The sequence below is a fragment of the Chiloscyllium plagiosum genome, unplaced genomic scaffold (assembly GCF_037043375.1).
Source record: "Chiloscyllium plagiosum isolate Xiang-an unplaced genomic scaffold, Cpla_swu_hap1 HiC_scaffold_3, whole genome shotgun sequence".
Taxonomy (NCBI): domain Eukaryota; kingdom Metazoa; phylum Chordata; class Chondrichthyes; order Orectolobiformes; family Hemiscylliidae; genus Chiloscyllium; species Chiloscyllium plagiosum.
In genome coordinates, this window is record NW_028270141.1 from 158659508 (window position 1) to 158675424 (window position 15917).

The following is a 15917-nucleotide window of genomic DNA, read 5'->3' on the forward strand; positions in this document are numbered from 1 at the left end:
AGAGACAATGATGTGGACAGAGACAGTGATGGGGTCAGTGACAATGAGGGTGACAGTGACAGTGATGGGGACAGAGACAGTGATTGGGACAGAGACAATGATGGCAACAGAGACAATGATGGGGACAGTGATGGGGACAGAGACAGTGATGGGGTCAGTGACAATGAGGGTGACAGAGACAGTGATGGGGACAGAGACAGTGATGGAGACAGTGAAAGTGAATAGGTCAATTTTTGGGTCAGTGACAGTGATGGGGTCAGTGTCAGTGATGGAGACAGTGACAGTGATGGGGACAGTGACAGTGATGGGATCAGTGACAGTGGTGGAGACAGAGACAGTGATGGGGACAGTGACATTGATGGGGACCGAGACAGTCATGGAGACAGTGACAGTGATGGGGACATTGACAGTGATGGGGCCAGTGACACTGTTGGGCACAGAGACAGAGATGGGGTCAGTGACAGTGATGGAGCCAGTGACAGTGATGGGGACAGAGACAGTGATGGGGACAGTGATAGGGACAGAGACAGTGATGGGGTCAGTGACAGTGATGGAGACAGTGACATTGATGGGGACAGTGACAGTGATGGAGGCAGAGACAGTGATGGGGACAGACACAGTGATGGGGACAGCGATAGGGACATAGGCAGTGATGGGGACAGAGACAGTGATGGGGACGGTGATGGGGGCAGTGTCAGTGATGGGGTCAGTATCAGTGATGGGGACAGTGATATTGATGGAGACAGTGACAGTGATGGAGACAGAGACAGTGATGGGGACAGAGACAGTGATGGGGACACAGACAGTCATGGAGACAGTGACAGTGATAGGGATAATGTTTGGGTCAGTGACAGTGATGAGGACCATGACAGTGATGGAGACAGTGACAGTGATGGGATCAGAGACAGTGATGGGGACAGTGACATTGATGGAGACAGAGACAGTGATGGAGACAGTGAGAGTGATGGAGACAGTGATAGGGACAGAGACAGTGATGGGGACAGTGACAGTGATGGGGACAGTGACAGTGATTGGGACAGAGACAGTGATGGGGTTAGTAACAGTGATGGGGACATTGACAGTGATGGGGTCAGTGACAGTGATGGAGACAGTGACAGTGATGGGGACAGAGACAGTGATGGAGACAGTGACAGTGATGGGTACAGTGACAGTGATGGGGACAGTGACAGTGATGGGGACAGTGACAGTGATGGAGGCAGACACAGTGATGGGGACAGTGACATTGATGGAGACAGTGACAGTGATGGGGCCACTATCGGTGATGGAGACAGAGACAGTGATGGGGACAGAGACAGTGATGGGGACACAGACGGTCATGGAGACAGTGACAGTGGTGGGGATAACGTTTGGGTCAGTGACAGTGATGGAGACAGCGACAGTGATGGGGTCAGAGACAGTGATGGGAACAGTGACAATGAGGGGGACAGAGACAGTGATGGAGACAGAGACAATGATGGGGACAGTGGCAGTGATGGGGACAGTGACAGTGATAGGGCCAGCATCAGTGATGGGGACAGAGACAGTGATTGGGACAGAGACAGTCATGGAAACAGAGACAGTGATGGGGACAGAGACAGCGATGGGGACAGTGATAGGGACAGAGACAGTGATGGGGACAGAGACAGTGATGGGGACGGTGATGGGGGCAGTGATGGGGACAGAGACAATCATGGGGACAGAGACAGTGATGGAGACAGTGAAAGTGATGGGGACAATCTTTGGATCAGTAACAGTGATGGGGTCAGTGACAGTGATGTGGACTGTGACAGTGATGGGGCCAGTATCAGTGATGGGGACAGAGACACTGATGGGGACAATGACACTGATAGGGACAGTGACAGTGATGGAGACAGAGACAGTGATGGGGACAGAGACAGTCATGGAGACAGTGACAGTGATGGGGTCAGTAACAGTGATGGGATCAGTGACAGTGATGGAGACAGAGACAGTGATGGGGTCCGTATCAGTGATGGGGACAGTGACATTGATGGAGACAGAGTCAGTGATGGAGACAGTGACAGTGATGGAGACAGAGACAGTCATGGAAACAGAGACAGTGATGGGGACAGAGACAACGATGGGGACAGTGATAGGGACAGAGACAGTGATGGGGACGGTGATGGGGGCAGTGAAAGTGATGGGGTCAGTATCAGTGATGGGGACAGTGATATTGATGGAGACAGTGACAGTAATGGGGACAGAGACAGTGATGGGGACACAGACAGTCATGGAGAGAGTGACAGTGATGGGGATAATGTTTGGGTCAGTGACAGTGATGAGGACCATGACAGTGATGGAGACAGTGACATTGATGGAGACAGAGACAGTGATGGGGACAGTGATAGGGACAGAGACAGTGATGGGGACAGAGACAATTATGGGGACAGTGACACTGATGGGGACAGTGATGGGGACTGTCACAGTGATTGGGACAGAAACAGTGATGGGGTCAGTGACAGTGATGGGGACAGAGACAATGATGGGGACAGTGACAGTGATGGGGACTGTGACAGTGATGGGGTCAGTATCAGTGATGGGGACAGTGATATTGATGGAGACAGTGACAGTGATGGAGACAAAGACAGTGATGGGGACAGAGACAGTGATGGGGACAGTGATAGGGACAGAGACAGTGATGGGAACAGTGACAGTGATTGAGGCAGAGACAGTGATGGGGACAGTGAAAGTGATGGGGACCGTAATGGGGACAGTTACAGTGATGGGGTCATTATCAGTGATGGAGACAGTGACATTGATGCAGACAGAGACAGTGATGGAGACAGTGACAGTGATGGAGACAGAGACAGTGATGGGGACAGTGACAGTGATGGGGTCAGTATCAGTGATGGGGACAGTGACAGTGATGGGGACAGTGACAGTAATGGGGTCAGAGACAGTGATGGGGACAGTGACATTGATGGAGACAGAGTCAGTGATGGAGACAGTGACAGTGATGGAGACAGAGACAGTCATGGAAACCGAGACAGTGATGGGGACAGTGATAGGGACAGAGACAGTGATGGGGACAGAGACAGTGATGGGGACGGTGATGGGGGCAGTGACAGTGATGGGGTCAGTGACATTGATGGAGACAGTGACAGTGTTGGGGACCGTGACAGTGATGGAGACAGTGACACTAATTGGGACAGAGACAGTGATGGGGACAGTGACAGTGATGGGGACAGTGATAGTGATGGGGACAGAGAAAGTGATGGGGACAGTGACAGTGATGGGGACAGTGATGGGGATTGTCACAGTGATTGGGACAGAAACAGTGATGGGGTCAGTGACAGTGATGGGGACAGTGACAGTGATGGGGACAGTGACAGTGATGGGGTCAGTGACAGTGATGGGGTCAGTATCAATGATGGGGACAGTGACAGTGATGGAGACAGTGACAGTGATGGGGACAGAGACAGTGATGGGGACAGTGACAGTGATGGGGTCAGTATCAATGATGGGGACAGTGACATTGATGGAGACAGAGACAGTGATGGAGATAGTGACAGTGATGGAGATAGTGACAGTGATTTGGACAGTGACAATGATGGAGACAGTGACAGTGATGGGGCCAGTATCAGTGATGGGGACAGTGACAGTGATGGGGACAGTGACAGTAATGGAGACAGTGACAGTGATGGGAACAGAGACAGTGATGGGGACAGAGACAGTCATGGAGACAGTGACAGTGATGGGGACAGTGACAGTGATAGGGACAGAGACAGTGATGGGGACAGTGACAGTGATGGGGACAGTGACATTGATGGAGACAGAGACAGTGATGGAGATAGTGACAGTGATAGGGATAGTGACAGTGATGGGGATAGTGACAGTGATAGTGATGGAGACAGTGACAGTGATGGAGACAGTGATAGTGATAGAGGCAGAGACAGTGATGGGGACAGAGACAGTGATGGGGACAGTGATAGGGACAGAGACAGTGATGGGGACAGTGACAGTGATGGGGACAGAGACAATGATGGGGCCAGTATCAGTGATGGGGACAGTGACAGTGATGGGGACAGTGACAGTGATGGAGACAGTGACAGTGATGGGGTCAGTGTCAGTGATGGAGACAGTGACAGTGATGGGGACAGTGACAGTGATGGGGACAGTGACTGTAATGGAGACAGTGACAGTGATGGGAATAATTATTGGGTCAGTGTCAGTGATGGGGACAGTGACAGTGATGGGGTTAGTGACAGTGATCGGGATAGTGACAGTGATGGGGATAGTGACAGTGATGGGGTCAGTGACAGTGATGGGGTCAGTGACAGTGATGGGGACAGTGACACTGTTGGGCACAGAGACAGAGATGCGGACAGAGACAGTGATGTGGTCAGTGACAGTGATGGGCACAGAGACAGAGATGTGGACAGAGACAGTGATATGGTCAGTGACAGTGATGGGCACAGTGACAGAGATGGGGACAGTGACAGTGATTGGGTCAGTGACAGTGATGTGGACAGTGACAGTGATGGGGACAGAGACAGTGATGGGGTCAGAGACAGTGATGGGGACAGTGACAGTGATGGGGTCAGTGACAGTGATGGGGTCAGTATCAATGATGGGGACAGTGACAGTGATGGAGACAGTGACAGTGATGGGGACAGAGACAGTGATGGGGACAGTGACAGTGATGGGGTCAGTATCAATGATGGGGACAGTGACATTGATGGAGACAGAGACAGTGATGGAGATAATGACAGTGATGGAGATAGTGACAGTGATTTGGACAGTGACAGTGATGGAGACAGTGACAGTGTTGGGGCCAGTATCAGTGATGGGGACAGTGACAGTGATGGGGACAGTGACAGTGATGGGGACAGTGACAGTAATGGAGACAGTGACAGTGATGGGAACAGAGACAGTGATGGGGACAGAGACAGTCATGGAGACAGTGACAGTGATGGGGACAGTGACAGTGATGGGGACAGAGACAGTGATGGGGACAGTGACAGTGATGGGGACAGTGACATTGATGGAGACAGAGACAGTGATGGAGATAGTGACAGTGATAGGGATAGTGACAGTGATGGGGATAGTGACAGTGATGGAGACAGTGATAGTGATGGAGACAGTGACAGTGATGGAGACAGTGATAGTGATAGAGGCAGAGACAGTGATGGGGACAGAGACAGTGATGGGGACAGTGATAGGGACAGAGACAGTGATGGGGACAGTGACAGTGATGGGGACAGAGACAATGAAGGGGCCAGTATCAGTGATGGGGACAGTGACAGTGATGGGGACAGTGACAGTGATGGGGACAGTGACTGTAATGGAGACAGTGACAGTGATGGGAATAATTTTTGGGTCAGTGTCAGTGATGGGGACAGTGACAGTGATGGGGTTAGTGACAGTGATCGGGATAGTGACAGTGATGGGGATAGTGACAGTGATGGGGTCAGTGACAGTGATGGGGTCAGTGACAGTGATGGGGACAGTGACACTGTTGGGCACAGAGACAGAGATGCGGACAGAGACAGTGATGTGGTCAGTGACAGTGATGGGCACAGAGACAGAGATGTGGACAAAGACAGTGATATGGTCAGTGACAGTGATGGGCACAGTGACAGAGATGGGGACAGTGACAGTGATTGGGTCAGTGACAGTGATGTGGACAGTGACAGTGATGGGGACAGAGACAGTGATGGGGTCAGAGACAGTGATGGGGACAGTGACAGTGATGGGGTCGGTGACAGTGATGGGGACAGAGACAGTGATGGGGTCAGAGACAGTGATGGGGACAGTGACAGTGATGGGGTCGGTGACAGTGATGGGGACAGTGACAATGATGGTGACAGTGTTGGGGACCGTGATAGTGATGGGGACAGTGTTGGGGACAATGGGATTTGTAAAGACTGTGACAATGATGTGAATATTGATGTTAATGGTGAAGCTGAGACTGCGTGTTTCTGTGTTTCACTCTCCAGGTCTCTCACCCCGTGTTCTTTAAAGAAGCTGTGGAACACATTGTCCGAGCTGCCCGAGTGTTCAGTCAACCTGGGGGACACCTGATGATGGTACATACTGCTTCCTGTTTCCCTCTGTCTGTCTCTCTCACACACACACCCACCCATACCCACACACACTACACACTAACACACATAAACATGCACGCACACATCCACGCACGTACATACAATCAACTGCGCATGCACCGCACACACATACACACACATCCCCACACCCACACACACACACACACACACACATACTGCCTCTTTTTCCCTCTCTTTATCTACCTCTCTCTCCCTCGATCTCTATTTCACAGACACACACACACCATCTTTCTCCCTGTCTGTCTACCTCTCTCTATATATTTGTGCGTTGGGATTGGAAACGAGTCTGTCAGGTGGGACAGTGGACGGGGTGCAGGCACATTCCAGGATGCTGTGCACTCAGTGGTCTGAAGTGAGGGTCTTTAGAGGGAGAGGGGAGTGCGGAGAAGCTAATGATCACAAAGGGAGTGAGATATGGACATGCCACATGTCTGGCTGTGTAGCAAAGACAGGGAAAATGGGATCCAGCTCCAACTAATGTCCCAGGAGGTGTTTTATTGCAAACTAACTTGCTTTTATCTTGTGAACACCCTCTGTATGTCAGCACAAATGCAGCAGCACTGTACCGCGTGCTGAACCCCCTCTGTATGGCAGCACAAATGCAGCAGCACTGTACCGCGTGCTGAACACCCTCTGTATGTCAGCACAAATGCAGCAGCACTGTACAGTGTACTGAACACCCTCTGTATGGCAGCACAAATCCAGCAGCACTGTACAGTGTACTGAACCCCCTCTGTATGTCAGCACAAATGCAGCAGCACTGTACCGCGTGCTGAACCCCCTCTGTATGGCAGCACAAATGCAGCAGCACTGTACCGCGTGCTGAACACCCTCTGTATGGCAGCACAAATGCAGCAGCACTGTACAGTGTACTGAACCCCCTCTGTATGTCAGCACAAATGCAGCAGCACTGTACCGCGTGCTGAACCCCCTCTGTATGTCAGCACAAATGCAGCAGCACTGTACCGCGTGCTGAACCCCCTCTGTATGTCAGCACAAATGCAGCAGCACTGTACCGCGTGCTGAACCCCTTCTGTATGTCAGCACAAATGCAGCAGCACTGTACAGCGTGCTGAACCCCCTTTGTATGTCAGCACAAATGCAGCAGCACTGTACAGCATGCTGAACCCCCTCTGTATGTCAGCACAAATGCAGCAGCACTGTTCAGTGTACTGAACCCCCTCTGTACGTCAGCACAAATGCAGCAGCACTGTACCGCGTGCTGAACACCCTCTGTATGGCAGCACAAATGCAGCAGCACTGTACCGCGTGCTGAACACCCTCTGTATGTCAGCACAAATGCAGCAGCACTGTACAGCGTGCTGAACACCCTCTGTATGTCAGCACAAATGCAGCAGCACTGTACCGCGTGCTGAACCCCCTCTGTATGTCAGCACAAATCCAGCAGCACTGTACAGTGTACTGAACACCCTCTGTATGTCAGCACAAATGCAGCAGCACTGTACAGTGTACTGAACACCCTCTGTATGTCAGCACAAATGCAGCAGCACTGTACAGTGTACTGAACCCCCTCTGTATGTCAGCACAAATGCAGCAGCACTGTACAGCGTGCTGAACCCCCTCTGTATGTCAGCACAAATGCAGCAGCACTGTACCGTGTGCTGAACACCCTCTGTATGTCAGCACAAATGCAGCAGCACTGTACAGCGTGCTGAACACCGTCTGTATGTCAGCACAAATGCAGCAGCACTGTACCGCGTGCTGAACCCCCTCTGTATGTCAGCACAAATGCAGCAGCACTGTACCGCGTGCTGAACCCCCTCTGTATGTCAGCACAAATGCAGCAGCACTGTACAGTGTACTGAACACCCTCTGTATGTCAGCACAAATGCAGCAGCACTGTACCGCGTGCTGAACCCCCTCAGTATGTCAGCACAAATGCAGCAGCACTGTACAGCGTGCTGAACACCCTCTGTATGTCAGCACAAATGCAGCAGCACTGTACCGCGTGCTGAACCCCCTCTGTATGTCAGCACAAATGCAGCAGCACTGTACCGCGTGCTGAACCCCCTCTGTATGTCAGCACAAATGCAGCAGCACTGTACCGCGTGCTGAACCCCCTCTGTATGTCAGCACAAATGCAGCAGCACTGTACCGCGTGCTGAACCCCCTCTGTATGGCAGCACAAATGCAGCAGCACTGTACAGTGTACTGAACCCCCTCTGTATGTCAGCACAAATGCAGCAGCACTGTACAGCGTGCTGAACCCCCTCTGTATGTCAGCACAAATGCAGCAGCACTGTACAGCGTGCTGAACCCCCTCTGTATGTCAGCACAAATGCAGCAGCACTGTACAGTGTACTGAACCCCCTCTGTATGTCAGCACAAATGCAGCAGCACTGTACAGTGTGCTGAACCCCCTCTGTATGTCAGCACAAATGCAGCAGCACTGTACAGTGTGCTGAACCCCCTCTGTATGTCAGCACAAATGCAGCAGCACTGTACAGCGTGCTGAACCCCCTCTGTATGTCAGCACAAATGCAGCAGCACTGTACAGTGTACTGAACACCCTCTGTATGTCAGCACAAATGCAGCAGCACTGTACCGCGTGCTGAACCCCCTCTGTATGTCAGCACAAATGCAGCAGCAGTGTACAGCGTGCTGAACACCCTCTGTATGTCAGCACAAATGCAGCAGCACTGTACAGTGTACTGAACACCCTCTGTATGTCAGCACAAATGCAGCAGCACTATACAGCGTGCTGAGCCCCCTCTGTATGTCAGCACAAATGCAGCAGCACTGTACAGTGTACTGAACACCCTCTGTATGGCAGCACAAATGCAGCAGCACTGTACCGCGTGCTGAACCCCCTCTGTATGTCAGCACAAATGCAGCAGCACTGTACAGTGTACTGAACACCCTCTGTATGGCAGCACAAATGCAGCAGCACTGTACTGCGTGCTGAACCCCCTCTGTATGTCAGCACAAATGCAGCAGCACTGTACAGTGTACTGAACACCCTCTGTATGTCAGCACAAATGCAGCAGCACTGTACCGCGTGCTGAACACCCTCTGTATGTCAGCACAAATGCAGCAGCACTGTACCGCGTGCTGAACCCCCTCTGTATGTCAGCACAAATCCAGCAGCACTGTACAGTGTACTGAACACCCTCTGTATGTGAATACTGAGTCACAAATAAGTAGAATGGATGGCTTTGAGGTATGTAGAGAAGAGGTGTTGGAAATCCTGGAAAAGGTGAAAATAGATAAGTCCCCTGGGCCTGATGGCATTTATCCTAGGATTCTCTGGGAAGCAAGGGAGGAGATTGCAGAGCCATTGGCCTTGATTTTTATGTCCTCTTTGTCTACAGGAGTAGTGCCAGAAGACTGGAGGATAGCAAATGTGGTTCCCTTGTTCAAAAAGGGGAGTAGGGATAACCCTAGTAACTATAGGCCGGTGAGTCTCACTTCTGTTGTGGGCAAAGTCTTAGAGAGAATTGTAAGGGATAGGATTTATGCACATCTGGATAGGAATAATGTGATCAAGGATAGTCAGCATGGTTTTGTGAAGGGCAGGTCGTGCCTCACAAACCTTATTGAATTCTTTGAAAAGGTGACGAAGGAGGTTGATGAGGGGAAAGCGGTAGATGTGGTATATATGGATTTTAGTAAGGCGTTTGATAAGGTTCCCCATGGTAGGCTACTGCAGAAAATACGGAGATATGGCATTGAGGGTGAGTTGGAGGTTTGGATTAGGAATTGGCTGGATGGAAGAAGACAGAGGGTAGTAGTTGATGGCAAAGTTTCTTCATGGAGTGTCGTCACTAGCGGTGTTCCGCAAGGATCTGTTTTGGGACCATTGCTGTTTGTCATTTTTATAAATGACCTGGAAGAGGGGTTAGAAGGTTGGGTGAGCAAGTTTGCGGATGATACGAAAGTCGGAGGAGTTGTTGACAGTGAGGAAGGATGTGGCAGGTTACAGCAGGATATAGAGAAGCTGCAGAGCTGGGCAGAAAGGTGGCAAATGGAATTCAATGTAGCTAAATGTGAGGTGATTCACTTTGGGAAGAATAACAAAAAGATGGGGTACTGGGCTAATGGTCGGATACTTGGTAGTGTGGATGAGCAGAGGGATCTTGGTGTCCATGTACACAGATCTCTGAAAGTTGCCACCCAGGTAAATAGTGCGGTGAGGAAGGCATATGGCGTACTGGCTTTTATTGGTAGAGGAATTGAGTTCCGGAGTCCTGAGGTCATGATGCAGTTGTATAAAACTCTGGTGCGGCCGCATCTGGAATATTGTGTGCAGTTTTGGTCGCCATACTATAGGAAGGATGTGGAGGCACTGGAACGGGTGCAGAGGAGGTTTACCAGGATGTTGCCTGGTATGGAAGGAAGATCGTATGAGGATAGACTGAGACACTTGGGGCTGTTTTCATTAGAGAAAAGAAGGTTTAGGGGTGACTTGATTGAGGTGTACAAGATGATTAGGGGGTTAGATAGGGTTGACAGTGTGAACCTTTTCCCGCGTATGGAGTCGGGTATTACAAGGGGGCATAGCTTTAAATTAAGGGGGGGTAGATATAGGACTGAAGTTAGGGGTAGATTCTTCACTCAGCGAGTCGTAAGTTCATGGAATGCCCTGCCAGCAGCAGTGGTGGACTCTCCCTCTTTATGGGCATTTAAGCGGGCATTGGATAGGTATATGGAGGATAGTGGGTTAGTATAGGTTAGGTGGGCTTGGATCGGCGCAACATCGAGGGCCAAAGGGCCTGTACTGCGCTGTATTCTTCTATGTTCTATGTTCTATGTCAGCACAAATGCAGCAGCACTGTACAGTGTACTGAACACCCTCTGTATGTCAGCACAAATGCAGCAGCACTGTACAGTGTACTGAACCCCCTCTGTATGTCAGCACAAATGCAGCAGCACTGTACAGTGTACTGAACACCCTCTGCATGTCAGCACAAATGCAGCAGCACTGTACAGTGTACTGAACACCCTCTGTATGTCAGCACAAATGCAGCAGCACTGTACAGTGTACTGAACCCCCTCTGTATGTCAGCACAAATGCAGCAGCACTGTACAGCGTGCTGAACCCCCTCTGTATGTCAGCACAAATGCAGCAGCACTGTACAGTGTACTGAACACCCTCTGTATGTCAGCACAAATGCAGCAGCACTGTACCGCGTGCTGAACCCCCTCTGTATGTCAGCACAAATGCAGCAGCACTGTACTGCGTGCTGAACCCCCTCTGTATGTCAGCACAAATGCAGCAGCACTGTACCGCGTGCTGATGTTCTCCAGCAAGTTGTCTTTTTGTTTCAGGTTTCCTTGAACGGCAATTCTTTGATTACTTTGTCTCCTGACAATTTCTCACCTGGTCATGGAGTCAGTGAAAATGCGGAATTACTGGCCACAAATCTCATTGAAACCCCCAAGAAATTTCTGGGAGATCCTTGGAGGAAACGTATTTTACCCTGTGAAATGCAACTTTCCCCCTCTCTCTCTTTGTCCCCCACAAGTGCTGCCTTTGGGGCTCAATATTTCCAACAGTTTGGTTTTGTTGTGAAGTTTTCATTTCCAGTGCCTGCAGAGTTTGATTGTATAATGCCTTGTCTGAGGTGTGTTCAGTACCAAGCCTAACATTGTTCCCATGCTGTTGTTTTTCACCCAGGTGGGAGTGGACAGTACGGGCAAGTTAACCAACTCCAGCCTGGCGTGCTACGTTGCGGACTGTGAGCTCGCCGTGCTTTCCATCCAACAGAACTACAACCACAGCGACTTCCAGGAGGAACTGAAGAAATTCTTCAAACAGACGGGTGTCAACAGTGTGAAGACCGTCCTGCTGCTGACGGACGAGGATCTCATCAAGGTGCAGAGGAAACAGCAACAGGGACAGGGTTTGGATCTCCTGAATCACACTCCAGCCACTGCACTCCTGCAATGGCTGCTGGAGTCAAACAAATACCGACCCCCACTGAGGGAGCGAGAGAGAGAAAGAGAGATAGTGCACAGGCTGAGAGAGAGAGAGAGAGAGAGAGAGAGAGGGAGAGAGAGAGAGAGCGAGAGTGCATAGGCCGAGAGGGAGGAGAGAAAGGCCCAGTTCGAGATTACAGAAAGATCAGGGCTCCTCATACATTGACCTGAACAGACAGACAGCGCCTCAATTTACGATTCCATCCAAACAATGCCACCTCTGCAAACTTCACCCAGTGCTGACCTTACATAGAGAACTCCCTCAGTACTGACCCTCGCACAGTGCGGCACTCCCTCAGTACTGACCCTCGCACAGTGCGGCACTCCCTCAGTACTGACCCTAGCACAGTGCGGCACTCCCTCAGTACTGACCCTCGCACAGTGCGGCACTCCCTCAGTACTGACCCTCGCACAGTGCGGCACTCCCTCAGTACTGACCCTCGCACAGTGCGGCACTCCCTCAGTACTGACCCTCGCACAGTGCGGCACTCCCTCAGCACTGACCCTCTGACAGTGCGGCACTCCCTCAGCACTGACCCTCTGACTGTGCGTCGCTCCTTCAGCACTGACCCTCTGACAGTGCGGCACTCCCTCTGTAATGACCCTCTGACAGTGCGGCACTCCCTCAGTACTGACCCTCTAACAGTGCGGCTCTCCCTCAGTACTGACCCTCTAACAGTGCGGCACTCCCTCAGTACTGACCCTCTGACAGTGCGGCACTCCCTCAGTACTGACCCCCTGACAGTGCGGCACTCCCTCAGCACTGACCCTCGCACAGTGCAGCACTCCCTCAGCACTGACCCTCGCACAGTGCAGCACTCCCTCAGCACTGACCCTCTGACAGTGCGGCACTCCCTCAGCACTGACCCTCGCACAGTGCGGCACTCCCTCAGTACTGACCCCCTGACAGTGCGGCACTCCCTCAGCACTGACCCTCTGACAGTGCAGCACTCCCTCAGTACTGACCCTCGCACAGTGCGGCACTCCCTCAGCACTGACCCCCTGACAGTGCGGCACTCCCTCAGTACTGACCCTCGCACAGTGCAGCACTCCCTCAGTACTGACCCTCGCACAGTGCGGCACTCCCTCAGCACTGACCCCCTGACAGTGCGGCACTCCCTCAGTACTGACCCTCGCACAGTGCAGCACTCCCTCAGTACTGACCCTCGCACAGTGCGGCACTCCCTCAGCACTGACCCTCGCACAGTGCGGCACTCCCTCAGTACTGACCCTCGCACAGTGCGGCACTCCCTCAGCACTGACCCTCGCACAGTGCGGCACTCCCTCAGCACTGACCCTCGCACAGTGCGGCACTCCCTCAGCACTGACCCTCGCACAGTGCGGCACTCCCTCAGCACTGACCCTCTGACAGTGCGGCACTCCCTCAGCACTGACCCTCGCACAGTGCGGCACTCCCTCAGCACTGACCCTCTCACAGTGCGGCACTCCCTCAGCACTGACCCTCTGACAGTGCGGCACTCCCTCAGTACTGACCCTCGCACAGTGCGGCACTCCCTCAGCACTGACCCTCTCACAGTGCGGCACTCCCTCAGCACTGACCCTCTGACAGTGCGGCACTCCCTCAGTACTGACCCTCTGACAGTGCGGCACTCCCTCAGCACTGACCCTCTGACAGTGCGGCACTCCCTCAGTATTGGCCCTCTGACAGTGTGGCACTCCCTCAGTACTGACCCTCCGACTGCGGCACTCCCTCAGCACTGACCCTCTGACAGTGCGGCACTCCCTCAGTACTGACCCTCTGACAGTGCGGCACTCCCTCAGCACTGACCCTCGGACAGTGCGGCACTCCCTCAGCACTGACCCTCTGACAGTGCGGCACTCCCTCAGCACTGACCCTCGGACAGTGCGGCACTCCCTCAGCACTGACCCTCGGACAGTGCGGCACTCTCTTGATGATGAATTGTGAGTCCGTACCCTGATATCTGGTTGTTGGATTGTTACTGACAGAAGGTTGGCTGGGTTTCTTTCACTCAGTGGCTGTCCTCAGCAGCAGAGCCCTCTCTGGATCTGGGCATTCTTGCCTTGCAGCTTGCATTCTGCAGCCCTGCCACGTTCAGGGGGTGCTCCAGGTTCAGACTGCAGCTGGGCTGGGCAGTTTCCAAACAGCCCCCGGGGCAGAGACAGTGGTGGCTGCACATCTCTACCCATCCACCTAGACAGCTCGCCCTCATAGCACCCCGCACACCCTCGTAAGTACCTATCTGAGGGAGGAGGCAGAGAGTTCGAGTCTGAGGGAAAGTGAGTGTGTGAGAGTCTGAGGAGAAGGAGGGAGAGAGTGAGAGTCTGAGAGGGAGGAGGGAAACACTGAGAGTGTGGGGTGAGGAGGGAGGGTGTGAGTGTCTGAGGGGGAGGAGGAAGAGAGTGAGAGGGTGAGGGGTAGACGGGAGAGAGTGAGTGTCTGAGGGGAAGGAAAAAGAGTATGTGAGAGTCTGAGGGGGAGGAGGGAGAGAGTGAGAGTCTGAGGGGGAGGAGGAAGAGAGTGAGAGGGTGAGGGGTAGGTGGGAGAGAGTGAGTGTCTGAGGGGGTGGAGGAAGAGAGTGAGTGTCTGAGGGGAAGGAAAAAGAGTGTGTGAGAGTCTGAGGGGGAGGAGGGAGAGAATGAGGGGGAGGAGGGAGAGAGTGAGAGAGTCTGAGGGGGTGGAGGGAGAGAGTGAGAGAGTCTGAGGGGGAGGAGGGAGAGAGTGAGAGAGTCTGAGGGGGAGGAGGGAGAGAGTGAGAGAGTCTGAGGGGGAGGAGGGAGAGAGTGAGAGTCTGAGCGGGAGGAGAGAGAATGAGAGTCTGAGGGGGAGGAGAGAGAATGAGAGAGTGTGAGGGGAAGGAGGGAGTGAGGGGGAGGAGGGAGAGAGTGAGAGAGTCTGAGGGGAAAGAGGGAGAGGGTGACCCTCTGAGGGGGAGGAGGGATAGAGAGTGAGTGTGAGGGGGAGGAGGGAGCGAGTGAGTGAGGGGGAGGAGGGAGAGAGAGTGAGTGTGAGGAGGAGGAGGGAGAGAGTGAGAATCTGAGGGGGAAGAGGGAGAGGGTGAGTGAGTGGGAGGAGGGAGAGAGGGAGAGAGTCTGAGGGGGATGAGGGAGAGAGTGAGTGCCTGAGAGGGAGGAGGAAGAGAGTGAGTCTTGAGGGGGAGGAGGGAGAGAGTGAGTGTCTGAGGGGGAGGAGGGAAAGAGTGAGTGTCTGAGAGGGAGGAGTGAGAGAGTGAGTGTCTGAGAGGGAGGAGTGAGAGAGTGAGTGTCTGAGGGGGAGGAGGGAAAGAGTGAGTGTCTGAGGGGGAGAAGGGAGATAGTGAGAGAGTGTGAGGGGGAGGAGGGATAGAGTGAGAGTCGGAAGGGGAGGAGGGAGAGAGTGAGAGTATGAGGGGGAGGAGAGAGAATGAGAGAGTGTGAGGGGGAGGAGGGAAAGAGTGAGAGTCTGAGGGGAGGAGGGAGAGAGTTATTGAGGGGGAGGAGGGATAGAGTGAGAGTCGGAAGGGGAGGAGGGAGAGAGTGAGAGTCTGAGGGGGAGGAGAGAGAGAGTGAGTGTATGAGGGGGAGGAGGGAGAGAGAGTGTGAGTGTGAGGGGGAGGAGGGCGAGAGTCAGGGTCTGAGGGGGAGGAGGGAGAGAGTGAGGGTCTGAGGGGGAGGAGTGAGAGAGTGAGTGTCTGAGAGGGAGGAGGAAGAGAGTAAGTGAGTCTGAGGGGGAGGAGTGAGAGAGTGAGTGTCTGAGAGGGAGGAGTGAGAGAGTGAGTGTCTGAGGGGGAGGTGGGAGAGAGTGAGAGTGTGAGGGGGAGGAGGGAAAGAGTGAGTGTCTGAGGGGGAGGAGGGAGAGAGTGAGAGTGTGAGGGGGAGGAGGGAAAGAGTGAGTGTCTGAGGGGGAGGAGGGAAAGAGTGAGTGTCTGAGAG

The 15917-nt window shown here is 53.1% G+C and overlaps 1 protein-coding gene across 1 annotated transcript in view; it reads left to right on the forward strand.

The window, feature by feature from the left end:
- Window positions 1-15917, forward strand: part of LOC122540190 (dynein axonemal heavy chain 6-like) — a 1075999-nt gene that overhangs the window by 511416 nt on the left and 548666 nt on the right. Inside the window, exons 47-48 of the mRNA XM_087984706.1 lie at window positions 5958-6047; window positions 11725-11922. Of these exons, the coding sequence (XP_087840832.1) occupies window positions 5958-6047; window positions 11725-11922 (288 nt within the window). The remainder of the gene's footprint in view (window positions 1-5957; window positions 6048-11724; window positions 11923-15917) is intronic.